At 42.5% G+C, this 26,262-nt stretch overlaps 1 protein-coding gene across 1 annotated transcript in view; it reads left to right on the top strand.

Moving 5' to 3' along the window:
• TENM2 (teneurin transmembrane protein 2) overlaps positions 1 to 26,262 on the top strand; it is a 380,391-nt gene that overhangs the window by 149,289 nt on the left and 204,840 nt on the right. The window contains 2 exon segments of the mRNA XM_032593990.1: positions 11,002 to 11,124; positions 24,511 to 24,716. Of these exon segments, the coding sequence (XP_032449881.1) occupies positions 11,002 to 11,124; positions 24,511 to 24,716 (329 nt within the window).

Below are 26,262 nucleotides of genomic sequence, written 5' to 3'. Positions count from 1 at the left end.
TGGAGGTGAATTGGATTATACCAGAATTGGGATCTTTTAGAGATTGTTTGGGGGCGGGGGGAGGAGTGGAGCACAAGCCAAAGAGGGGAGGGCGGTTAATAATGAACAATGTGGAGTGTCTTTCTGCTGTCATCACAGTGCTTTGTATAAGCCAAAAGTGCCACAGTAGTTACCATGTTGCTACCTGTTGAGAGAAATGTGTACCTTTAGCAGGAAAGAAATGTGTGGGACTTGAGTGTCACATAAAACCCCTGAAATTAGTTCTATTAAGTAAATTGTCACAAACTCAAAATAAGTCTAATTGTGTCATTTATCTAATTGAAGATGAAAATGTAGTTCTTTTTTTTACAATACAGGTGGCTTGCATTCCAAAAACAAAGTATCCTTTTTTTCTTCTACCAGATAATCTTTCTCTCAGTAAGAAGCTGACCCTGTTATGTTAAACATATCAGAGGACCAGGACTACCAGATTTCTGGGTTTTTATTTCCTCCTGTGTCATCAGGCTCTGAGAGAAAGAACTAATTTTTTAATGCAATGTTTCTTTCCATTAGAATCAACTCTAAAATGTTTCAGGTTAGGCATGTAAAATCCACTTAACTAAAAACCAGTTAAGAGAAAGATCAAGCCCAATTTGCTCATACAAGATTTTTTATTTCTGAGTCAGAAAAAAAAATCCTTGAGAGAACCATGTCAGAAATTAAACATTGAAAAGAACACTAGCAGTCTCCCCGTGTGCCTAATTTGGCTTTGCTGAACAAATGACCAAATTGACATGAGAATTACATGCAGGATTTGCTCAGCATCCTTATTTCTCTAACTCATTCCTCACTCCTGAAATATTGCCCAGCTTCTGTGCAGGAGGGAGCCGTGTCTGTATCGACCATGGCATCCTTGGACCAGGTAGAATTAGAAAAATGGTGATTTTAGTTTCTCATTGTGAATGAGCTCCTGCAGTAGAAGCAATTTGTCATAGAAACCCGATGTAATGAAGTTAGGATTGGGAAGGATCATGATACCCATTTTGTTGACTAGTTTATAAACAGGTTATTTTTGCTCATCCCTTACCTTGCAAATAGTAGTAATAAAAATCTTAAAAGGCTGAGAGAAGGAGGCTTCACTGAGGTTCCCTCATGTTCTCTGATAAGGCATTGCATTGCACGTAGGCCTCAGAATCCTTTGTTCTTTAAAGAGATGGAAGAGGACCGTAGAGAGAGCACCAGACAAAAAGTTAGGAGACCAAGCTTCAAATCCTGGCTGAGCTAGTCATTGGTCATCATGACCTTGGGCAAGTCATTTCACCTACGTGAGGCTCAAGGTCAGTATCTGTACAAGAACCAGACCAGGTGACCTTTGAGCTGGGTGGCTCTGCCCTTCTGATATAATGCAGAAAAGAAAGCCAAAGAGGTTTCTCAGAAAGGGGATTAGGCAAATGCGAGAAGAGTATCTAGATGAATAAACATCCCTAGTCTTTCCTGGTGCCTGGAGCTGATATTTGTCCTGCTGTGAGCTGGAATGATGCGATGCTCAGGTGTTAGGTGTCATGGCCCAGGTTCAAGTCACACCTTTCTACCACTTAGCAGCTGCATGTTACTCCAGCTCTCTGAGCCTCAATGTCTTCATCTGCAAAATGGGAAAATATTACACACACTTGATAAAATTTGCGCCTGGCACACATCAAGAGCTCATTTAAACATTAGTTACAATGGGTCTCGTTGTAATGGCAAAATGATCCAAGATACAGCAAAAAGTAAGACACATTTCTTGAGTGCCTTCTCTGTGTTCGATACTCACAGATTCCTGCCTCCTTTATACTAACACCACATCGTAAGGTCAGTTTGATCACCCTCTTCCCTTTGTGGCCGAAAGTGCACACTTGGTTCTATAAACACCTGCCCCACCTAGCAGCCGTGTCTGTATGGGTAAATTTCCAATACTGCCTCCCATCTCTCATCTGTAAAATGGGAAGAATAATAGTACCTACTTTAGACTTCTTGTAAAGGGTAAATAAGATAATGCATATAAAGCTCTTAACACGATGTTAGGCACTGAGTCAGTACTTTATAAAAATGCTAACTTTTTCTTCTAGCTAAGAAAAGTGAAGCTCAGAGAGGTCAATTAGTTTGCACAAGGTCATCTGCTTATGAGTAGCGGAACGGGGATTTAAACCCTGACAGGAATGAGTCTCAAAGACCCGGGATAGGGGGATGGTTCCTCCTTTACCCCATTCCTAAGGCACCCCTGGCTTTGCTATTCGTTTCTGGCTGCTTGACTGTAGCCTCCACAGTTCGATCAGAGGGTTCATTGGAAGCAGTTTGATGGGGGGGGGGGGGGGGCCTGGGACTCGGAAGGGAAGCAAGACCAGATCCTTCATTTCTTCCTTTGCTGCAGCCGAGGGAAGAAACGTGCCCTAGGAATATGGCCAATGCCCCAACTGCCACCTCCCTGACGCCCCTCACCATGGCTTCTTGCGAAGCCTACTTTCCACGGGAGAGTTCCCCCTCTTTGTTCCAGCATACACTGCACATCTACCAATCAATATGACATCTTATCCTCTAAAACATTCATAATGTCTGCTTCCTATGAGTCTGGTGGCCGCATGCCGCGTGCAGCCTGCATCACCTTTCCTTTGTAGTAAGTAGTCTTGTGGTCCGGCCCCCTCTTTAACAGGGCTGCCGGGTGCTGTTCTTTAAAGAAAGACAAATATTGTTTGGGTTGTCAACACTGAATGACAAGCTTCTGAGGGAGAAGAAAGATGCGTTTAGGTGTATGCGTGTGGATTGCGGGGATGTGTTTTGCTATCACAAAAGCTCTTAAAATCCGAGACCATGATTTATTTGCTGAATAAAACCTACTGATATTATCATTCTCTAAAGGTATGTTGATCACATGGGTCCTTTCTTAGAGAAAGAAAGGCTTTTATTTTATTTCTTTCCTGGGAAAAATAGCGGCGGGAAAGGAGTCGTCTGGGTGGGAAATGATACCCTGTGTGGCGAATGGCTCCAGGCATGTGTTTATCTGCCTGAGGATAAGCTGGCTCAGTGGACAATGGGACGCCTGGCCAGCATCGCCAATCCTCCAGGGTACGTTCCTGGAGACTGTGCACGAGGAAAAGACAGTAGCTGTGAGCATGTGTGTCTGTCTTACATATTGATCCGCCTGGTGATGCTGAGAGCAAAGGGCCTTGTTAGAGGTCACCTGAGCACACCAGACACCACACCCCGACAGTGTCCAGAGTTACCACCTGCAGCGCACAGTGGCAGGTGTAAGGGGACTCGAGGGGTAGGAGTCACACCAGCTTGGGGGCCCCATGCATCCTGAAGCTGCAAGGGGTCCCATTTGTTTCCTCCAAACACAGGAATTGATTAATCTCATACCACTTCCCACTTGCTGTACTATCCTGAGCCTGTCATGAAAATAGATTAATGCGCTGGTTCCCTCCATGTGGATTCTTCTTGTCTCCAGAACACGCTGCTCCCTGGTCTCAGAGCTGCCTCACGCAACTGTCACCTTGTTCTCTTGGCAGACGTGCAGGAGGGGACAGAAAGCCTCCCTGCCTTTGCAAGGGACAAGCATTAGGAAGGCAGAGACAAAATCCCTGTTTTAGCACCACGGCTGGAAGATAAGAGAGTGCAGATAGAGGTGTGAATTCAGGTGCATTTCTCCAAAGCCCCCTCTCATTTCCGCTGGTCCTGTCAGGATTCTGGTATCCTATCTGGGCCTCATTCTTCCTCTTCTGTGTCATTCCTGGGCCAGAAACTTTGCAACCATTTTGGAAGCTGCAAGCTGGAAGTTAGACACAGACAAGTAACTTTTCAGAGCATTCTTGGGAGATAGGTACACAAATCCCATTACTAGTAAAGGGATTTGTGGGCATAACTTCCCTGCAGTGCTTTGAAAATTCATTCCATTCAGTGTATTGCAATACAGTGGGGGCAGGGGGAGGGGTGGAATAAGAGAAATCATTCCACCAAGGCAGTTTGAAAGGGATTTTTTTTAACTCCTTTATATTTAAATTTTTTAAACTCCTTTAAGACTTAAGGCACTTCCGTGAATGTTATCCCACGTGGCTTTGTTTGTATCTCTTCTTTTAGGCAGAAGGTAATTTAGGCACGACAGTGTTCCTAAAAAGGATACCATTAATCCACTGCAGTGGCCCCCCTCCTCTCTGAAAAAAGGGCACCGTATTCAAGGTCCCCAAAGGATGATAAGCAAACTGACCAAGGAAAAAGTCACCAAGCATATTGATTGCTAGCCTGCCTGACTGAGAACTGAGGTTGCCAAACAGATTTATTTTCTATTGACAATCGCGATTCCTTTCAGTTAAGTAGCAAGCTGGTCGCTGACCAAGGACAGATTTATCAGAGGACTAACCACTGCCTACAAAGGGAGGTGTCTGTTGCTGAGTGAGCCTTGACAGTATTTAGTAAGTAATTCTGTAGCCCATTGCCCTGTTCAGTCTTGACTAAGTAGCGGTTCACTTAGAGAATTAGGGGCCTAATGGCCTCTATTGAGGACGTTGAATAAGTCAGTAGCAGGGCAGTGTGGGGGTTGAGAGCTCTGACTCTGCAGTTACATGTGTCTGGGTTTAACTTCCAGACTTCCTGGTTACTGGTTACTGGCTGTGTGATCTTAGGCGTGTGACTTACCCTCCCTAAGCTTCAATTTCCTTATCTAGAAGAGGTAGACTACACTACCATGTCACTGAGTGAGAATGGAAATAAATAGACTTTCACACTCTTTAGAATCTTCCGGTGTTCATCTGATCTCACTTAGATACATGGCAAAGTCTCTCCAAGGGCACCCACTCCCTACCACCCACCTTCCCCACCACCTTGCACTCTCTTCTCCCACTGACCCCACTCCAACCTCAAAGCTCCCCCAGATGTCAGCATGAATTGCTTTTTCACTCCCTTTGGGCTTTGGCTCAAATGTTACCTATCGGACACCATCCTTGACTGGTCTACATCTGAACAAAAAACTGAATTACTCACCCCCAGGCCCTGGCATCTCCAACCCTATTCATCCTCTACTTTTCATTTGTGTGTATTTAGTTTCTATGTATCCCGCTAGAATGTATGTTCCATGAGAGCAAGGAACTCCTTCTGTCAACTTCTTTATTCCTGGAGCCTAGAACACACCTAACACACAGTAGGTGCTCCATAAATATTTGCTGAATGATAAGTAATGAATAAAATGATGCAGTTAACATAATTAGCCCAGTACCTGGTGCATTGCCAAAATAATTGTTAATTGTCAACATCCTCATGGAGCAGGCTCATCTGCATGTGTTAATTTTGACTACAGCTTACAAAAGTGCTTTTGCAGATTCCCTGTGCAAGTTCAGGGTTAGTGTTTGTGCATTTGAGCCCTGATTATTCTGCTGTGGTTCTCTCCTCTCAGCAGTGGCACTTGGGGAATTGGCTACACTTCCCACAGGAGTCCTGGCATTGTTGACTAAATTGGCTGATGCGGTTGGGGGGGGGGGGGGGGGCAGGGAGTCCCAGCCTACCTGGTCTCTGAAAGAGCTTTGCCATCATCTCTAAGGCCCTTGTGAATCTGACCACATGCTGAGCTATAGGACCCAGCAGGCAAGCCTCCCTCCTCCCACTTCCTAAGCTCTGCTTGGCCTCAAGCCTTCCATTTTCAAAGGGAAAGCCCAATCTCTTCCTCCGGTTATGTATCGACAAGCCTGATCTTTAAAGATACCCCCTGCTCCTGGAGGCCTGCTCAGCAAACACAGAGCATCCGTGGCCCCCGTGTTTGCCCTCCTTGACAAGCAGAGGCTGAGCAGCTCTCTGAGAAGCGCTGCTGACATATTGATTGACTCTCTTGTCAGGTTGATCCTCTGCCAGCCAATGAACATGGAAAGTTCTAAGTGGCACCCAGCAGGACCCACACATACCCTAATTACTATTTCAGACAACCCCCATTCCATGCTGCCACTTTTCAAGGCCTACATCTCCTGTCCTTGCAGTTGCTGGGGAATTCTGTTACCTGCAACCAACCCCTCTCCCTTAATCTTCACTTGGTTACCTCTGAGTATTTCTTTTAGAGCCCATGTGGCACAAAAACAGGCAACTCCGCTAAGGAACTATCACCCTAACTCCAAGTAGGTCTGTTTATTATTCTTGCTGAAATCTGGAATCTGTGTGTGGTCTATTCATCCTGCTTTGGTTCACTTTCAGCTCTTGGTGAAAGTTTTCTCCAATTAGCCAGGGAGATACTTTCAGAGTTTGGCTGCTTATTGTGTTTTTAGTGGCTGATTTCCCAGCTGCCACCTGGATTACATGAACTTCCACTTGGAACCTTTCCCTGTTCCATCCTTGCTGACCCATGGAGCCCCACTGTTCCATCTGAGGGTCTCCCTGGAGCAGAGCCTGTCAAGTCATGATAAATTGTGCATTTTGGCTGCCGACAGGGGTGAGTCACATTAGGGAGAGAGGACCTCCCAAACTCATTTCACTTCTGACCCTAGGATGGTCTGAACAGGACCTTTTGGGATGAGCTGCTAGAGCATTTGTGGAGAGTGAGAGAGGGGACCACCCCGCTGCATCCAGGATGTCTTGTTGGAGAAAATGTAAGTTGATGATGCCAGTGTTCACACAAAGTCTTGAGACTTTCTAAGTCCAAATTAGAGTGCATCACAGCTGGATATACTATGACAATATTTAAAGAGCTATTTTTGTGGTTGGTGGCCTTAAGTATGTAGTAGTCCTAACTTTTCCTGGCTGGGTTTTAGAAAGGATCCTGACTCAATAAATAAATAACTTTAAGGAATGCACAGAGCCCTGTTGTATAAAAATGGAGTATCTTAGTTTACTTACATGGCAGCTCCCCTTATCTTCAGTTTTGCCTTCTGAGGCTCAGTTACCCATGGTCAACCACAGTAAGCAGACCATCCTCCTTCTGACATATGGTCAGATGGTCAGCAGGAGCCTAACACTGTGGTCACAATGCCTGCATTATTCCCCTCACTTCATCTTTTCACATAGACATTTTATTGTCTCACAGCATCACAAGATGAAGATACTTTGAGAAAGAGGGAGACCACGTTCACATAAATTTTATTAGAGTACATTTTTATAATTATTTTGTTATTAGTCATTGTTGTAATCTCTTACTGTGCCTTATTTATAAGTTTAACTTTATCATACGCATATATGTACAGGAAAAAGCATAGTGTACATAGGGTTCAGTACTATTCTGCAGTTTAAGGCATCCACCAGGAGGGCAAGTCTTAGAACGTATGCCCCATGGAAGAGTTGGGGCTGCTGTAAGCGAACCTATCAGTTAGGGAAGTCTCAGGCATGCTGTTAAAACAAAGAACCCCAAACTCTCAGCAGTTTATAACAGTAACAGTTTATTCATTCATTCATTCTGTATTCTCCCACTCATCAGCCATGGGTCTGAGCCATGTTATCGTTCAAGACCCAAGTTGACCATGTGGCAGAAGGAAAAAAGGTATACAAAGTGTGTGCTGCCAGGTCATGTGGCCATATCTGAATTCAACAAGACAGGAGATATCACCCCTTCAGGAAGAGGTGCTGAATATGGAAAATGGTCATTCGTCAACCACAGTGAGATTATCATGAGTTTCGAGCAAAAGACCAGGTTTGCTGAGATCCCATTGCAAACCAGAATTTGTACCCAAATCACTATGAAATATGAAGCAGATAACCACTTCCACTGTTATCTTCCTCTGATTGTGAAATCCCCCAGTGATCAAACTTCATAGTCAGTAGTTTCTTTGTCTATGAAATGGGGATGGGGATAGTACCAACCAGAGATGCGAGTCATACATCTTAAGGTAATACCTGTAGAATGGCTCCTAAAGTGCTGGCCATAGAAGGGGTTCAAGGACTGGCAGCAGGTACTGATAACACTAGTACCCAAAATAGCTTCTCTTTGTAGTCTTGTCCCTATTGCTGCCAGCGCTGTTGTAGTCCACCCTTCACGCCTCTCTATTACATATGTTTGATTTGTGAGAGTATAATGTCCTACAATCCAGCCCCTCATATCTAACTCCATATGTCATTATCTATTCTGGTAAACATTTATGGATGGAACGCCTTCTATATTCAAGACATTCTGCTAGATCTTCGAGGATGTTGTGGACACTTGACCTCTCTCAAGCCCTCAGCAGCCATTATTCTACCTGTAAAGGGAAATATTTTCAGAAGGTGAAGGGAGAGATTGATGGAGACACGGATTTCTCAGCCCCAGCCATATAGCAAATCAGTAGCAGAATAAGAAACAGAGTTCTCATTAGTCAGGAAACTCATTTACTTCACAGCTCTCCTGGGTCTTCTTTATCCTAAGGACACTTTAGTCCATCCCCATAGGCCAGAAAGATACTCTCATTTTCTTACTCAAGTAAGAGAGAAGGAATGGCTGACCAAGAAAAAAAAAAAAAAAAAAAAAAAAAAAAAAAAAAGTACAAACAAAAGCCTATTTCAGCGTCCCTCCCAAAAAACAAAAGAAGGTGGTTATACCCCTGATATAATTCTCACTTATTTGCTTAACGTTCAGTTCAACAACAGAAAATATGCCCAAACTTGAGTTTCATTTTTTTGCCTCGCTTCTGCTGGGATGACAGAGCTTACACTCAGCAGATTTGGCTCTTCCCCTTTGCCTGTCTTCATCTCACTTTCTTATTTTCTTTTCACTTCTGGGAGTTGTCTGAGCAGTTACTTGTCTCCTCTGACCCTAACCCTTCTCACCCCATCTCTCATCTTCTTGTTTTCAGAATACTTTTCTTTTTTTTTTTTTAATAAAAAGATGCTATGTAACCCGAAACAAAAAGGGAGGGGTGAGCGTTTCTGCAAACAGAACTTAGTTTCATGAATGCCCTCCTTATGCACAAGAAGATTAGGGTATTGTCTGCTTGCTGTTCTCTCGAAGTTGAAGTTGATGGTTGCAGTATGTTCCTCATCTTGGAGTGCCAAGACTGGGTTTCCAAAGAGGGGAACAGCTTTGAAAAGAGACTCACACTGATGGGGCGTTGGGCAGATTGGCATTCTTGCCTGATAGACCCACAGCTTCCTTCTCTAGATGAGAAACTCAAAGCTTTGTTAGGCCTGAGCCCAGCTGCACCTGCAGTACTGGTCTATGTATATCTTAAAACGCAGGGAGACCCTTCATGAGGGAACCACACCTCCACTGCAGCAGCAAGCAGGCTCAAGGCAAGTCCCAAGACCCAAGAGCGGCATTTAAAAAAAAAAAAAAAAAGGGAATCATTTTAAAATAGATAATTCCTTGGCTCCCTTTCACCTGGTAATTACAAATCAGAAGCTATCGTTATCTCGAAGCAGCCACGATTAGTTCTCATTTCCTGACCTCTGTACAGTGAAAATATGTCATTATTTGAGGCAATAGAATCCGGTCTCTTCAAGTGAGTGACCTACATATAACGGATAAACTGCAGGAGAAAATTAGGTGTTACCTTGACAGAAAGTGTATAGTAAATGTCACTTATTCTTATTAGTATTTATCATCTCAAAGAGTTGCCTTACACTTCAAAGTAATGTATAGGGGGAAAAAAACATGGCTCTGAAATGGGGAAGTGTGCAAAAAAATAAAATTAAATTAAAAAGCAGATATACACACAGGGACACCTTGGCACATTAATCTGCGGCCATCAATCTGAGCTGTATTGTTTGAAGATAGGTTTTTAACCTTAATAGAATGCAGCCTGACTTTAAGTGGTGGTAGGCATCCAGAATTAATTGCCGTGTGAACAATTTCCTAAGCATTGTTAATTGCGTTTCCTGTGGTTAATTGTTTCTCCCATCCCACATCATGCCCTGAACCTTTCCCTGTCAACAGCCCTTTCTCTCCTGCAGTGCTGGAACCCTAGCAACAGCATCAACCTATGTCCGGTTGAAATGCCAGACAGACACAGTGTGGTTATTGTTTGAATGGGCAGTATGCAGGGGAGTGTACTCCTTATTTATCTGCAAATGAAGCATTTCTTAGATGGGGACTGAAAGAATACAGGTGTTTGGGATTTGCCTTTCATTCCACGTAGCAAAAACAACTCCCCCAGAACCATGGAAGATGGGGTGATTTGAGCTTGAGAAACCACCTGGGAAGTGGTGAGCTGGCACAGGGTGACAAGAAAGACAGGAGGGAAGGAAGGAAGTTTGTGTTGAAGGTTTGCAGTACACGTGGAAATAAAGCAAGAGTCCTACAAACATGTTTGTCTCATTAGCAAAGATAGCACCTTGGCACTCCGGCTCCCTCTGTCCCCGTGGGAAAGCGTGGGTGCGGGTGCAGGGTGTGAGAGGGAATCATCACAGTATTTTTGTGAAAGGACCCCACTCTACAACCACCCCTGAGCTTTTTCTACAGTGGGCTGAAAGGTACCCACTTAGCAGGAAGAGAGGTGGAAAGGAAAGGCAGTTTGAGAGCTTGAACTAGAATGGTGAGCTTACAGGGGCCAGTCCAGCTGTGAGCAATACTTGCTGCATTGCTGTTTTAGTGCAACTACAGTCTCAGCAGCAGACCATCCCATCTGGGGAGCCTTGTTTCGACACTGACTGTTTTGAGTAGTTTGGGGGAAATTATCCTTGTCAACGCCCTTGGACCCTCAGTCTAAAAACAGCTGCATCCACAGTGTGGGAGAGGTTGGATGTGATGGAGCAGTATTCTTTACAGCGATTCCAGAGAGACATTTTCTCCTCCATGGTAGAGAGGCCTGAACTCTGATTCCCCCTCCTCTTCTCCCCACCTTGGCGATCCTCTCACCAAAGGTGGTGAACAGCAGCACAGGGAGAGGAGACCTAATCACCCGGATCTCCTCCCTTTCTGTATTTAGCTAATCCCTGAGGCCTGGGGTAAGCTGGGGTTTTTTTGTTGATGTTGTTTTTGGGTTTTTTTGTTTTTTGAAGTGCAGCTTCCTTAAAAGGCAATTGCTTGGAAGAGGCACCTGGCCCTCCCCCCTTGACATTTGCATTGCTGAATTATCTATTCATATTTTCATTACTTTGTCTCTCCTGCAGCAATGCATCTGCTCGGACTCAATTGGCAACTGCAGCCGGCAGATGGACACACCTTTAACAATGGGATAAGGACCGGCCTACCAGGAAGCGATGATGTGGCAACAATGCCATCTGGAGGCAAAGGTGAGGTTACAGCTGCTGCTTGCCCTCTTGAGGTCACAGGGAAATTCAGAGCTCCCGCCAACCGGTTTAGGTTTTCTAATCCAAATCTTGGAAGGTACACAAAAAGGAAAAGAAATTGGGGGGGGGGGTGCAAAACCATTGCCTTTCGTAGGTGCCCCTGTTAAAAGCTGTTTGCTGTTCCTGTCTGTTAGCTGCGTTTGGCTGGAGCCACTGAGAGTTGGCACCCCGCCTTCCCAGACCAATGTGCATACCTCTGCTATCTGGAGCCACTTGAAAGCCTCCCAAGGCCCGAGCAGAAGCAGCAGCAACAGCAGCAGCTGGAGAGGCAACAGCAGCAGCAGGAGAAAGTCCTGCCTAATCAAGAAAGCCGAGAGCAGCAGGCTGTGCGTGCCGCTAGACCACAGCCCACTCCCCAGAGGAGAGAGGCAGCCTCCCCAGGGAGGAAGGGCTGCCTGGCAGGAAAGAGAAAGATTCTGAGCTGTTCTGCTTTGGGAGAGAATAGAACAGAGTTTTGACAACTCAGGGAACAAAGCTTCTCTCCTCAGAACAGTAAAGGGGACAATGGAGATGTTTATTGAAGCAATCAGGCAACTGTATTCTTGCAGGAAAAAAAAAAAAAATAGGTGCTAACAAGGTGCTAAGAAGGAAGAGAAAAAACAGGACTGTGAGGAGGTAGAGACAGGGGGCAATTAAAAAAAAAAACAACAGCAGCCGATGGCAGACTGTGGGGTGTGCTTGAGTCAGGATGGAAATCACAAACAGGAGAGATGGTGTGGAAGGGCTTCTCCAAACACAGACTCTTCCACTCTGCCTCCTAGCACATCAGAACAGTTTACCTAGCACAGTTTACCCCCATGTTTCTTAAAATACCCCGCAGAGATAGTTCAGAGACAAGAAAGGAAATAACGTTTACTGGACACCTGGTGTGCACCAAGCTAAGCATTGCCTAGTTTCAACAGCTCTAAAAGGAAGGGTATCGTCTCAGGGAAACCAAGCCCAGGGTGTTTTGGAAACTTTCCCCAATCAAACACGTAGGCAGGTACAGACTTAAACTCAAGTCTGTGCTCTGTGCATCTTTGGGCAAGTTGTTGGGGTATTCCTCAGCACCATCATTTCCCACAGAGAAGATTCCAGAATTCATCTTCCCTTAGAGATGCACGTTAGTCATACTGAGATGTTAATGTTGCTTAAATTGTTCTCCCTGGAGTTGTCCTAATGGCATTGAGTGTAACTTTTTTGTCTTTCTTTGTATCCCATCTTCAAGAATCGCTCTACTCATCCATCCTAATCATAACGCTAAATTACCTTTAAGTAAGCATGAAAAAGTTTTATCTGAGGATGAAATTATATGCTTTCCATTAGCAGGTAACTAAAACTAGATCTAAAAATGGAAAGTATATCTTGCCTTAACGGATCATGTTCTGCCTTAACTGACCAAAAAGCCTGAAGCCAGATTTGTTGGTCCATTCCCTCCAGTGTTTGACACCATCCACAGCTCCTGTTTCCTTTATGACGGTGTTTCTCTGTGGGGCATTTTTGGCCCCCAGGGGACATTGGGCAAGTGTCTGAAGACTTCTTTGTTGTCACAGTTAGAGGAGTTGCAACTGGCATTTAGCAGAGAGAGGCTGAGATGCCGTTAAGTAAAAGGACAGCCCCTACAACGAAGAATGATCCTGCCCAAGAGGTCCATGGTGCTGCTCTTGGAGAAACGCTTTAGGGGGTCTCTGCTGCTTCTGATCCCTAAGCTCCCTTTAATCTACAAGTCAGCAGCACCCTGCCCCTTGAGAAGAATGCAGAACACACATTTGAGAGTGAATATGCATATTCGCTCATGGGGCACAGGTATATATTTGGTATGTATACATTCTGAAGTTACATGCAAATGCTTCTTAAATAGCATCCTTTACCGAAGAGACTCACAGATTGGCACTAACTTCCATAAGTTAAGGTCAGCCACTCTGCGCATTTGTGATTAAGTTTTGTTTCCAACTCCCACCCCCACTTGAACATCCCATATCAGCAGAACTGAAGATTCCCTGAAGAGAACAAGTCCTAACTAAGAGTACAGTGTCTCTCAATTAAATGAAGAAACACTTTCCACAGTGCCTTTGGAAAGACCAGAATTTTCCCCCTCAGATGCAACATGCTTTTTTAAGTCCTGTAACATCACCAGTTATTTTCCAAATGAGTTTACAAGATAGTAAAATGGTTGCCAAATTGTTGTCCAATGAATTCTGTCAATAGGACTCTTATGAAAAAGTGTGAGAATTTAAAATAAAGCTGAACGAAAACTGGGAACATCTCCTTTCTGAACACCAAAGAGTACTCTTCTTATGACCGAAGACAGCAGATCTCTCAAGCTGTTGTAAAGTTTGGTCTAAAAAAATAACTAGAAAGATTTTGGCTTTCTCACAACCACCTATGTCTTTTTGAAAAAGTGAACCTCAGGTTTCAATTTCTTTACCTAGTGACCTCCCTCCTCCCCACTCCCTAATTCTATACATTTAGATAACCTGAATCAATTCCCATCGACTAGTTTTCCAGTGTTTCAAAGAGACAATCAAGATATATTGGCAATAAGTTAATTAAATAACACCCCCTCCATTTTTTTGTGGTATACGATAATCCTTCACTCTGATAATGTTTTAATCAAGATACACCACACATTGCCAGGGAGGTTAATCTTATTAAGCAATTACTGGGTAAGTATCCAGCAGAAGCAAATTAAAATGTAAGCAAAACAAGGGTATGTGAGTTCCATCTAAGATGGCACATCGATAGAGATTTCATTACTTGGTCTTTAGGAGTGTTTACATTGCTCAGATTTGGAAAGGAGTCTAATAGACAGGGCAGCCTACACTCTCTGATATGTTAGTGGAAACAAAGCACTTGATTAATTAGTTAGGAGAGTATGTTCTTTGGGCTTTGTCTTCCCTTTTCCATTTGTTGTTGTTCATGGTTTATTTTTTCTCCATTCTCTCTTTCAATTAAACCTTAATGTGGTTGGTTTGGTTGTTGGGTTTCACATCAAGAAAAGGGAGCCCACAGACTGCCAGAATCACTCACCATCTCGAGTGTATTTCTATGTTAAAAGGAATGAACTCATACATCTTCATTACAAGAGCACAGAGCACTTTTTCTATAGATCTGGGATTAGATAAGCCTTGAGAACGAAGATTCAATACAGTGTTCTGACCTGGTCAGATAACATAAGGGAATCCAGTTTGATTGGCTAGGCCCAGAGGCAAAGAATACAAGAGCTTTTAAAGGGCACATCACATGTAGCCAATTTGTGCACTGATCTTAAGAAAGAATAAACTCCCAAGTAGAATTTCATGGATCATTCTCAAAACCTATCACTCATTTTAAAGTCAAGGTGTCCTCTATATCAGAGGTCAGCAAATAACATCTCATGAACCAAATCAGGCCAGCCATGTGTTTTTGCAAATAAAGTTTTATTGGAGCACAGCCATATTCATTCATTGCCTGCGGCTGCTTTTGCACTACAACAATGGAGCTGAGTAGATGCAACACAGATGAGATGGCCCACTAAAGCATAAAATATTTGTTACCTGACCCATTATGGAAGTTTGCCTACTACTCTGTATCATTTGCAAACCTATGTCTGCTCTCATTGGACTGTTCTGCAACTATAAATTATAGGAGATGAGGCAGAAGAGACCAAACTCCCAATAGATGAGTCTTTCCGTCTTGACCAAGGGTTGGGCATATTTTGGGTAACATTGCATCGACAGATTCTGTGTAACATATGACTCTAAAGTTGGTCCAGCTGGTTACAACTGTCAGCTCCATCACTTAGCTGCTTGAACATAAGCAGGTCATTTGTCCTCCCTCAGCCACCAATTCCTCATCCGTAAAATGGAACTCCTCACACTTGGCATCCAGTATAAAGGAGACAGTGCTTGTAAAACATGGTGTGTGGCATCAGGCAGTTAATAAGAGATCCGGGAATATTAGTTGTCACTGACATCATCATGCCATCTCTCAGTTACTCCATTTAACAAGCATCCACGGGCTGACACTTCTTATGAGGTATTGTAGTTTCCAAAGGTGAAGGCTGCCTTCAGAATATCAAGATAGAGAGTCGTTCTGCTTCATCTTTTCCCTTTGCCTTCTAAGAATTAGAACCAACCCAGATGTGGAGACTTCTTCCCAAACATTTGCTTGATGAGGTCAGTGGGAAGCAAGACTTCCCATTCACAAGGGCCAATGTGCAAAACAAGCTGGCCCGTTCCCCACAGCATTATTTGTCTCACTGCAGCTTGAGTTCCATCACTGCCAGACTGTCTGTTTTAAGCCCCACCATTCTCGGTTTATAACTCAGCTGTAAACATTTATTTGTGCCTGGAGCACATTTCTTTCCTACCCTTTGAAAAAAAAAAATCAGAATTTCCAGATGGTATGCAAGTTGGAAAAAAATGGCAAAGACTGTTATTCTGTTTAGAAACATGTTTTTCTACACTTGCCCTTTCAGCAAAAACTTCATAATGATTTTTACTAGTTGGCTTAATGCATGGTACTAGGAGCCAGATTAGCAGGGAGGTTGATAATTCTTCCTCTGGCTCTTGTCAGCCTCTCAATGAACACAGCCCAGGGTTTCAAAATGATCACTTCTCTACATGGGGCTTTTTCAAAGTCAGTGAAGTTCCCAGAAGGGCAAGGGGTGGTTATGTTTGAGCCAACCATTACAATACTGCACGTCTACTGGCAAATATACCAATAGCCTACATACCAATGTAACAACTCCTCTCAGTTTGGAGGCCATCTTATTCTCCCTTTGTTACATGTGAGTACTGCTTACGTGCTTCATATTGCTGATTTTAGCTTCTGATTGCTACCCACAACCCCGTTCTAAGTTGTCTAATTTCTGTTGTACCTGACATCATTTTGGGTTGACATGGGTATTAATAGCACAATAATCTATCTCCCTCCCTAGTGCATTTATCCTCACTTGTGTTGGCACGTTTCCCTTTCAGAGTTGACTTGTACATCCAGAGGGTGGTCCCTGCCACCTGTTGGGATACACACCTCTTTGTATGTCTTGTATTTAGGCCAATGTCTGAAAAGCAGTCAGCGGGGTGATTAGAAATGTGGGTTCTCGAAGCGTTCGTACTTTGGATCCCAGTTCTACCACTTAAGAGCTGTGTGACCTTAAGCAAGTCACTGTATTTTCATGGTTCTCTAATCTGAAAACCAGAAAAGTCACAAACATATCAGGAGATGGCATGGCCAGCAGTAACCACTCAGTAAATTTTAGCTGCTATAAATAACACTAATAAACTGAACTACATACTAATGCAGAATCATGCTCACCTGAATGGTCAGATAAATAAATGTCTGTTAATTCCCCTAGTGGCAAAGAGTTGGCCATTTTTATCTAAGGTGACAAATTGGGTTTCAAAAGATGTAAAGGCCACATGTAGTCCCAACTGCTGAAGGATTTTATAAAAATCATTATTGCTGTGTGATGTTGTGAATACATCATGGGAGCAGTGAACACTGAGGATAGAAATCTATTCCTGAAGAATAGCCAGCCAGCAGCAGGGTGAAGGCTGATGGGCTGATTCAGAGGAGCTGTAGTGTAAGGCAGTGAATCTAATGTCCTTAGGAGAATCTCTTTGCCTATCTCTTGGTTAAACAGAAGCTTCAGATGGTTGTTCTGATTCCCAAATAAATGGAAACGAGGTGTAATGACTGAAGCAATAATCTGAATTCAACTTTATTTGCAATAGATAAAAATATGTGAGGCAGAATAATCTGTAAGGCAGATTTATGCTGAGGTGCCTCTGGAGTTCGGTTAAGTTTAGGAAGTATTAATATGAGGTTTCATTTCCCGGCTATGACTATGAGTCCATTCCCGTTATCACTTGTTTGGGGAATAGTCTCGCTGTTTCCATAAATGAATTATGGCAACATTTTCTGAAATGATTAGCTCCTAATGTGGCTATGGAAGGCTGTCGTTTTGCTCGACATCAGTCTTATTTAACTGGTTGGAATTTTAGGTACGTGTTTCTGAAATAGGCAATAGCTTCACATTTACATGAGCACTCTTCCGTGGAGTTATAGAGGTGGACTGTCCTATAAAATCGATCATTAGAGTGTTGCCTCAAAAATCCAAGAAATCTCATCTTTAAGCTGGAGATGAATCAGCCAGAACCATCATGAAGCATCTGCTTTTTAGGGCAAAATGATCATCATCTCCACTTTTGGTCCTGCATCTCATAGATAGGGAGGAAAGTTTGACATAGAAGCCGCAGCTCAGGGAAATGTGGGTGGGACTCAGTGCTCCTTGCCAGGACATGATGCTCAGTCACTACCCAGAACCCAAGGGTGGTGGCCAGTCTTTCACTGAATGATTATGGGATGGCTGTTTAAATCTTCTCCTGATGCCACCAACTGAAGCCCACACTGAGTCCCTGGGACCATGCCCTGCTGCCTGGATGAGGGATACTGGGGGTATGATGTGCATCCCAACGTTTGATGTTGAGCAAAAATTACCTAGCGCTATCATAGATGCTTGACAAATATTTGTTGCATCAAGTATGAATGAATGATCTGCACAACATTGCTTGGGACACTTGTTAGTCATTGTTAAATAAAATCTGGCAGCTTTTTGATAAAGTAGGCTCCAGAGAGTTGTCCACCTGAAAAGCAGCTAGAGTATACAGCAACATGGGCAATTTGGAACTCGATCTTGTGACTTTGTTTTTTCTGCTTTTAGCACCTTCCTTCACGTGACTGGTCCCTCCTTATCTATAGACATATTGATCACTCATTGAATATTGATTTCAGCTGCTCTAGAAAATGACTTCCTGCTTCACTGAGTCCTATCCCAACCCGTGGCCCTTTATCTCATTGTTACCTACACTAGTTCATTATACTATGCTGGGCAGCCTATATTTTAACTATACCATCATAAATTTATACTCTAAATCTGGGAAAAATAGTTATGGCTGTGTTTGGGTAGCACAACACCTGGGTAGAAAGATGTAGAAGTGCCACAGATTGGGTACTACATATGTTACCCTGGTTAATCCTCAGAAACCACCCCATTATACAGATGAGTAGACAAACCCAGAGAAAGGGAGTGGTTAGCCCAAAGGCAACAGCTAGTAGTTGTCAGAGCTGGGATTCAAACCCAGGGCTGACAGCTTCACTGTCCAACATGCCTCCTGAGACAGCCCAAAAGCAACAGCTAGTAGTTGTCAGAGCTGGGATTCAAACCCAGGGCTGACAGCTTCACTGTCCAACATGCCTCCTGAGGTCTCAGATCTTCTCAGTAAAGGATAGAAAGTGTGATTACTTTGCTTCCTTGTTGTCTGTCTCTCAGTGGCACCTCATTAGGAATTAACCATGTTGGGGTCCTAGAACACAAGCAGGGCCAGGGGGAGCCCAGATTTAGATCCTCCTTGGTGGGACTGGGAGCCTGACTCAGGGTGCTGACCTCCTTGACCTTCAGGAGCAACACAGATCTTCACTCCTGTTGGACACCAGCCCAGGGACTTGACCTCGCCCAGGGACTTGACCTCTAGGAACAGAGCTACTGAGATGGTTCCCCACACTGGTTTCAGCAGTTTACAAATGACAGCTTTCCTATTTATGTCTTTCAAGGCAATGTTTGCATAACATTTTCTTCCTTTTTTATTGTTTTTAACATTACAGAAGTTTTGCACACTCAATTTATTTTATTTTTTTAACGTTTTATTTTTGAGACAGAGAGAGACAGAGCATGAATGGGGGCAGGTCAGAGAGAGAGGGACACACAGAATCCGAAGCAGATTCCAGGCTCTGCCAGGCTCTGAGCTGTCAGCACAGAGCCCGACACGGGGCTCGAACTCACGGACTGTGAGATCATGACCTGAGCTGAAGTCAGACGCTTAACCAACTAAGCCACCCAGGCTCCCCTGCACACTCAATTTAAAGATGTTTTTTAATTATGTATAAAAGCTTTTTTTTCCTCTGTTACAAAGAATGTTGTGTAACAACTGGCAAATTTGAATCAGATCTTTAAGTTAGAAATACATTGTATCAATGTTGATTTACTGTTTTTGATAACTGTACAGTGGCTCTGAAAAAGAATGCCTTTGTTTTTAGGAAAAACACATAGAAGAATCAAGAGGTAAAAGGAACAACCTATCTAACTTATTCTCCATTCTTCAGAAAAAAAATAGAGAAAAGAAAGAATGATAGAACAAATATGTATTAAATTTATGGAATCTGGGTGAATGATATGCAGGAATTCTTTGTACTGTTTTCTAAAAATGTTACTGTAAATCTGAAATTATTTCAAAATGAAGATTTTTTTTATATAAAAGTATTGAAAACTCCACTTTGCAAAAGCAGAATTCAGTTGCCATTATCTGGAGAATTTACTTTGAAAGTAGTCACTAGCTTTTAATAGTAATTGTAACTTATGTTAAACGAATTGAATTTGTTAAAAGTGAAATCGGATAACCTCTCCTCCCTTCTGCGGACCACACACACACACACACACACACACACACACACACACCACACACACTCTTTGTAGCATATATCCAGAGATGACTCACCCCTCCTCACCCCCTAGCTCTCTCTGTTAGAACACAGTAGACTACAGTGTAATGTCCCATAAGATACTCTGAGTCCAAACCTCTCTCATGTAGATAAGGACACGGAGACTTTGAGAGCTAGAACTGCCTCAAACTAGTCAGCTGCTTAGTAGCAAGGAGGGAGTTCAAACAAACAGTTCATTTACACCCCTGTTTCTTTCCGCAAAAGGTCCAAGGTTAAATAATCAGGAATAAGACCCTTCGCTTTTGGTTGTTATCTAACAACCTTTCCACCATATTCCAGTCTCCCTGGTTTGCTTATTTATCTATAAGGTTTTATACAGAAGGTACATTAAGAGTTTATTCATGATTTTTGAAGAGGATTCTCAGTGAAGGTTCCTTTAAATAGTAAATTTCCCCATAAAGCTTTCAAGCTTTTGGTTTTACTGGGGGGGGGGGGGGAGTCAGTTTACATGCAACTTTTCAAAGTAAATCTACTTTAAGGCACTCATTTTTACCTGGTGGTCACAGGGGTTATGTTAAAACACCCCAGCAGCTGGGCAGGTAAAACTTGATTCAGTTCAGCAAGCATTTATAAATCATCCATGGTTTGCCAGGTGCAAACCTTATAGAACCCAAAGATGCATTTGCACCTCTATCTGACCTCAGGGAGTGCAGTGTCTAATATGAGAGACTTACGAAGGCAAGCAAAATCAATTATAGGACCTAACAACAGGTGCTGGACCCTGCAGTAGACTTAAGACTAAATGCTATGAACACTCAGAGAAAGAGTCTACTTATTTGATGGTAGGAGTGAAGGCTGGATGTAAAGGAAAAGACAGCATCAGTGTGAAGGTGCAGCTGACCTGGACCTTCATTTCAGGGCTACTCAATAAAACAGGTTTATCAGTAAAGTAATCATACCAGCTCTGGAAAGTCCCACCAAAAATCAGTAGTGGGAACAGATCCCAACCAACAATTTTACACTTGTTCCCATAGTTAAGTCTATTCCAGAAGAATTAGGCACTGTCTCTTGATTGGTAGATATACAAATATATAAACATAGATATACACATATACTTAAACATATATATCACATATCCATGCAATGTTTTTTTTTTCTTTTTCTTTTAGAAAATCTTTTACTCTAGGGGCCCCTAGGTGGTCAGTTGGTTTACTGTCTGACTCTTGATTTGCGTTCAGGTCATGATCTCACAGTTCTGAGATCGAGCCCCGCAACAGGCTCCAGGATGACCTGCTTAGGATTCTCTCTCCCTCTCTCTCTGCCCCTTCCCATAAGATACTCTGCTCACACGCACACACATTCATTCATTCATTCATTCTCTCTCTCTCTCTGTCTCTCTCTGTCTCTCTCTCTCTCTCTCTCTCAAATAAATTTTTAAAAAAGGAAAATCCTTTACTCTAAAAAGAAAGCCAGGTGCTTTCCCATATAGCTCTTCATTTTTTTATTTAATTAAATGAAGCTAACTAGCATATATTTTGCTATTATTATTATGTGCCAGGCTCTGTACAAAGCCCTTTGTATACTTCCATTTGTTACTCCCACCCTATGAGATAGTTACTATAAAGAAGAATGGAGACCCAGAGAGGTTAAGCAAATTGCTAGAGGTCCACAGCAAGGAAGAACCAGAGACAGAATTTAAACCCACTGTGTCTGGCTGAAAAACCTGTACTTCATCACCCAATGTACTTCCTCCTTTAGTGGATTGGAAATGAAGAAGGGGAGCACATGAAATCCTAGGAGGAGGTGTGAATACTGAAAAGGCAGCCTGTACTCGCTGATGGTAGCAGCTAATTTACAGAAGGTGGTGTCCTGAAGTTGGGTCTAGTAAAAGAACAGGGCTCCCACTGCTGTACAAACCAAGCCCCTGAGGCTCCTTGTCTGAATTCCTCCAGAGCAACCATTCTCTGGCAGCTGGCTCCCTTGTGAATCTCTTGCATCCTCATTGGGCTTGACATTATCAAAATCCGTTTAGGTTTCAACAGTAGATTAGCAGGCTCGTGGGTGCTGATTTCCTGCTTCTTTTTCATATCCTGTCATTAACCCAGCAACCCCTGAAAGCCCAACAGACATGAAGGAAAGCCCATCTTATTAAGTTTAAAGATGAATAATTTCTTTAAAATTCTTTTTTTATTTTAAATGAATTTCTTTAACTTGTTGCCACACTGTGATTGCTGGGTTTATTTTTGGTTTCTATCAGAGGCCCCTAAACTATTCTTCCCCAGGGGTCTTTTTTATTACACCTCTTCCTTACTGGGTACTTTTTATTATATCCCTTCCCCCCAAAGACCCTAATGTGGGGGGGGGGGGGGGGAAGTCTGCCAAAAGCAGCATTTTTACATACAAATTAGTTCAAATTATAATAATTAGAGCTTCTGATTAATGGATGATAACAAGTATTTCCCCCTGGACATGCCATTATTTCAGCAAAATCAACAACACTCTATTTAGGCTGAGAGCCTTATTGATAATAATAGTAATGGTAGCTAATTTTTATTTAGGACTTCTGTTGTGCCTAAAATTAAGAGCTTTGCATGGATTAACTCATTAAATCCTCACAACAACCCTATGAAATAAGTAATAGTATCCCAACTATTCAGATGTGGGAACTAAGACATAGAGAATTGATACACTTAGCAAGTATCAAAGGTAGGATTTGAACCAGGGCAGTCTCCGCCCAGAATCTCTGTCTTCCATACCATGCATTATTCCTCCCCGTACAGAGAAGTATTCCATGTCCATTATCCACATAAACATGTTTGAGGAATAAACCATCTAGTTCCATCTAAAGGTTTGACCCACTCGGGACTTACTATCTATTTCTTTCCTTAGCGATATTATGTGACAAGAGCTTCCAAACTTCCTTCAGAAACCTGTTCCCTAGTTTTGTTTTTCTAGAGGTCAAGAATTTCTTCTTAAAATCTCAACCATTGTTTCTCCTGCTTTATTTTAAGCCCTTGCTGACTTTTTATTTGATCCCCTATTGAGCTAAATAAAAATGAATCATTCCCTCTCTTGTTTTAAAAAGAAAAAATAAAAAGGAAAAAAAAATAACTTCATACCCTTGATATGCCCCGATTCGAGAGACCCCCCGAAAACAAACCACCAGAGTCCAGAATCAAAGCCAAGTGGCAAGGGTCGTTTATTGCAGGTTTGAACCTGGTCCTCCGCGCACTCGTTGCCGGTGACGCTAAGAGGCCCCGAGTAAGGATCTTACAGCTTCTTTTATAGACAGGCACAAACAAGTTAGGGATATTTTTTAGAGGTTACAGAGCTGTTGTTGGTTAACATTTAAATTTGAACGCTCAGCAGAACTTGATTGGTTCCCACCTTTATTTCAAACCATTCAGCAGAACTTGACTGGTTCCCGCCTTTATGTCAGACTACAACCAGGCACGCCCTGGCTGGAAGGGGGGAACCGGGGAACGGGGAGGGGGGGAGTCTTTTCTTTGCAGTTGTGAGTACACCTGGTAATTTTTCTCTTAGTCTCTCACCCTCAAGTCATTCTGTGTTTTTCCTTTATAATTTAGGTATGGAAAACTGTCAGAAATCCAAAAATTTCACCTCTCCATTTTACAGATGGAGAAAGGAGCATCAAGGTCATTTATGAGTCTTGTCTTAATGCAGGGGCCAGAATAGTGACAGACCAGGTCTGCTAAGTCAGACAGCTTCACTAACATTTTGTGCCAGCCTTCAGCTGCTTGTGGTTCCCACAACCTCTCCTGACCATCCAAATCTTTTACGCTGGACTGTTGCCAAATATAGATAAATATTTTCTCAAGAACCCATCCGTTCCAGAATGCAGAAGGGAACTTGATTCCCATCCTTTGCCCATTGGGCAGAAGAGGTTTTCCAATCTGCAAGGCCATCAAAGTGATGGGTTGAAAAGTGAAAAGTCCCCCAGAACTTCTTTCAGAAGTCCCTTTTGAACAAATCACAAATGACCATGATAAAACTAGGTTCCATCTAGGTTGTGTTCCCATTTAAGGGATCAGGGAAATGAGACTCCAAGAGATTAACTGCTTTCCTTGTGTGACTACTAGCAACTCCCAGATTTTCCTGAATTCTGTGCTTGCAAATAAAACCACCCTCAGAAGTGTAGAAGGTACTGGCGGGTTCATTGCTATTAAATCCTCTTTAAAAATAGGTATTTCTGGAACTCCTTTCACTAAAGCTTTGAAGGAAGCTCAATGTGGGCAACCAATATTTTCTGTATTAGTGATTTCAAATGCAACAGAGATGCTATGATGATGCCATGACAGAGGTATGATTTCCACAGTGTGCTTAGACCCCCTCCTGCTAACTCAAGGAAGGAGTCACCCCCAATATTAGATCAGTCTGACATCAAGTCCTTATTTTCTACAGTTATTTACTTTGGACTAATTTTTGTTCACAGTTGCTTCTTTCTATTTTAATTTATGAAAATGTCGGAGAGTATATTGGACTTGTCTGTGGCTGGAAAGAATAATTAAAGGCTACAAGAATTAGATTTGGTGCCAAATTAATATCACTCTCTTCTCCCCTGCTGATAATTTTACACCCCAGTCATATTCGAGGTTATTGGAAGCTTTACCTGTGCTTCCCAGACTCCAGCTCTTACTATATTTGATCAGTTAATAGTAATCAAAGAAGTTTAGAAAGCATGGTGCCAGTATTTCACATGCCCTGGGTTATGAGTTTATACTTAAAGACAAACTTGCCATGAGTTTAATCGTAATTTTTTTGAAACTCCTGGCATGCAATTAAACAGAAATGTAGAACCAACAAATGTGTACAGATATCACTGACTTGATGTCAATTCCTGCTTTCCAGTGCCCTGGTCATTGAAAAACAGCAGCATAGACAGTGGTGAAGCAGAAGTTGGTCGACGGGTGACCCAAGAAGTCCCACCAGGCGTGTTTTGGAGATCACAGATTCACATCAGTCAACCCCAGTTCTTAAAGTTCAATATCTCCCTTGGGAAGGATGCTCTCTTCGGTGTTTACATAAGAAGAGGACTTCCACCATCCCATGCCCAGGTATGAACATACTTGATATGAGTTTTAAAAAATTGCTACTCCTCACCCACTAGGATGACTATAGTTGGAAGTTGGACAATAAATAACAAGTGTTGGCAGGGTGTGGAGAAATTGGAACATTGGTATGTTGCTGGTAGGAATGTAAAATGGTGCAGCTCCTGTGGAAAACAGTTTGACATTTCTTCAAAAAGTTAAACATAGAGTCACCATCTGACCCAGTAATTCCACTTCTAGGCATATACACAGAGAATTGAAAAGGTTATTTCTCATAAAAACATATGCATGAACATTCAAAGCAGCATAATTCATAATATTCAAAAAGTGGAAACAACCCAAATGCCCATGAACTGGATGAATGGATAAACAAAATGTGATATATGCATACGGTGAAATACTATGCAACTATATCAAGGAATGAAGTGTTGTTATACACTACAACATTAATGAGTCTGAAAAGTATGGTGTTAGGTGACAGAATCCAGATACAAAAGCCCATATATTGTATGATTCCATTTATACTGTCAAGAATAGGCAAATCCATAGAGATGGAAAGGGGATTAGTGATTGCCAGGGGTGAGAGAGGAGGGAATTGTTACTGACTGCTGGTAGGTATGGTAGGTTTCTTTTAGGGATATTGTAAATGCTCAGGAATTAGTGGTGACAGTCTTACAACATTGTGAATACACTCAAAAACTACTAGAATGTAGGAGCATCTGGGTGGCCCAGTCAGTTAAGTGTCCAACTTTGGCTCAGGTCATAATCTCACAGTTTGTGAGTTTGAGCTCAGTGTCAGGCTCTGTGCTAAAGCTGGGAGCCTGGATCCTGCTTCAGATTATGTGTCTCCCCCTCTCTCTCTATGCCCCTCCCCAATTGCTTTCTGACTCTCTCTCAAAAACTAAATGAAAAATAATTTTAAAATTAAAAAAAAAAACCACTACTAGAATGTAAAATGGCATAGTTTATGTTGTTTGTATGGTGTGTCCAAAAAAAAAAAAAAAGATAACATTCCTACCTGAAGAAGTCAGCTTTGCTAGCCCTGGGGGTGAATCCTCAGGCACTTTTCAGGTATTCTAGTTATTGTATCAGTTTGTTAAAATATCACTAGGAGACATCCCAGTGAATTTAAAAAGAGTTGTGTAACACTGACCAAAATTCAGCCATTTCTCTGTGATTTCTGTTTTTCTGTTCTACCCTCTACTGAGTTCCTTGGGACATCCTTAGCACTTTGAAAGTCAGATTATCCCATGTTGGGAATGAAGAGACTGGATTAGAGTATGAATTTCATTGTCTCTTCTCTCACCCCTCCTTTAATTTGTCCTGGCAGAGATTTTATTATATACCCACCATTGGGGATAAATTAACACCCACCTAGCTTGGTTTTCTTTTCCAATAAGAATTGCATATCCTGAGAAAAACCACGTAGGGCTTTCCCGCCTCATTTGCTTTCAAATCCGGCAAGTACATAAAGAAGTACATTAGGAAAATACCCCAGTGGAAGGAAAACTTCCTTAACTACCCATTATATGCAGTCAAAGATGACTTTGAA

The sequence above is a fragment of the Lynx canadensis genome, chromosome A1 (genome assembly GCF_007474595.2).
Source record: "Lynx canadensis isolate LIC74 chromosome A1, mLynCan4.pri.v2, whole genome shotgun sequence".
NCBI lineage: Eukaryota > Metazoa > Chordata > Mammalia > Carnivora > Felidae > Lynx > Lynx canadensis.
This window is presented reverse-complemented; position numbering and strand designations above follow the sequence as displayed.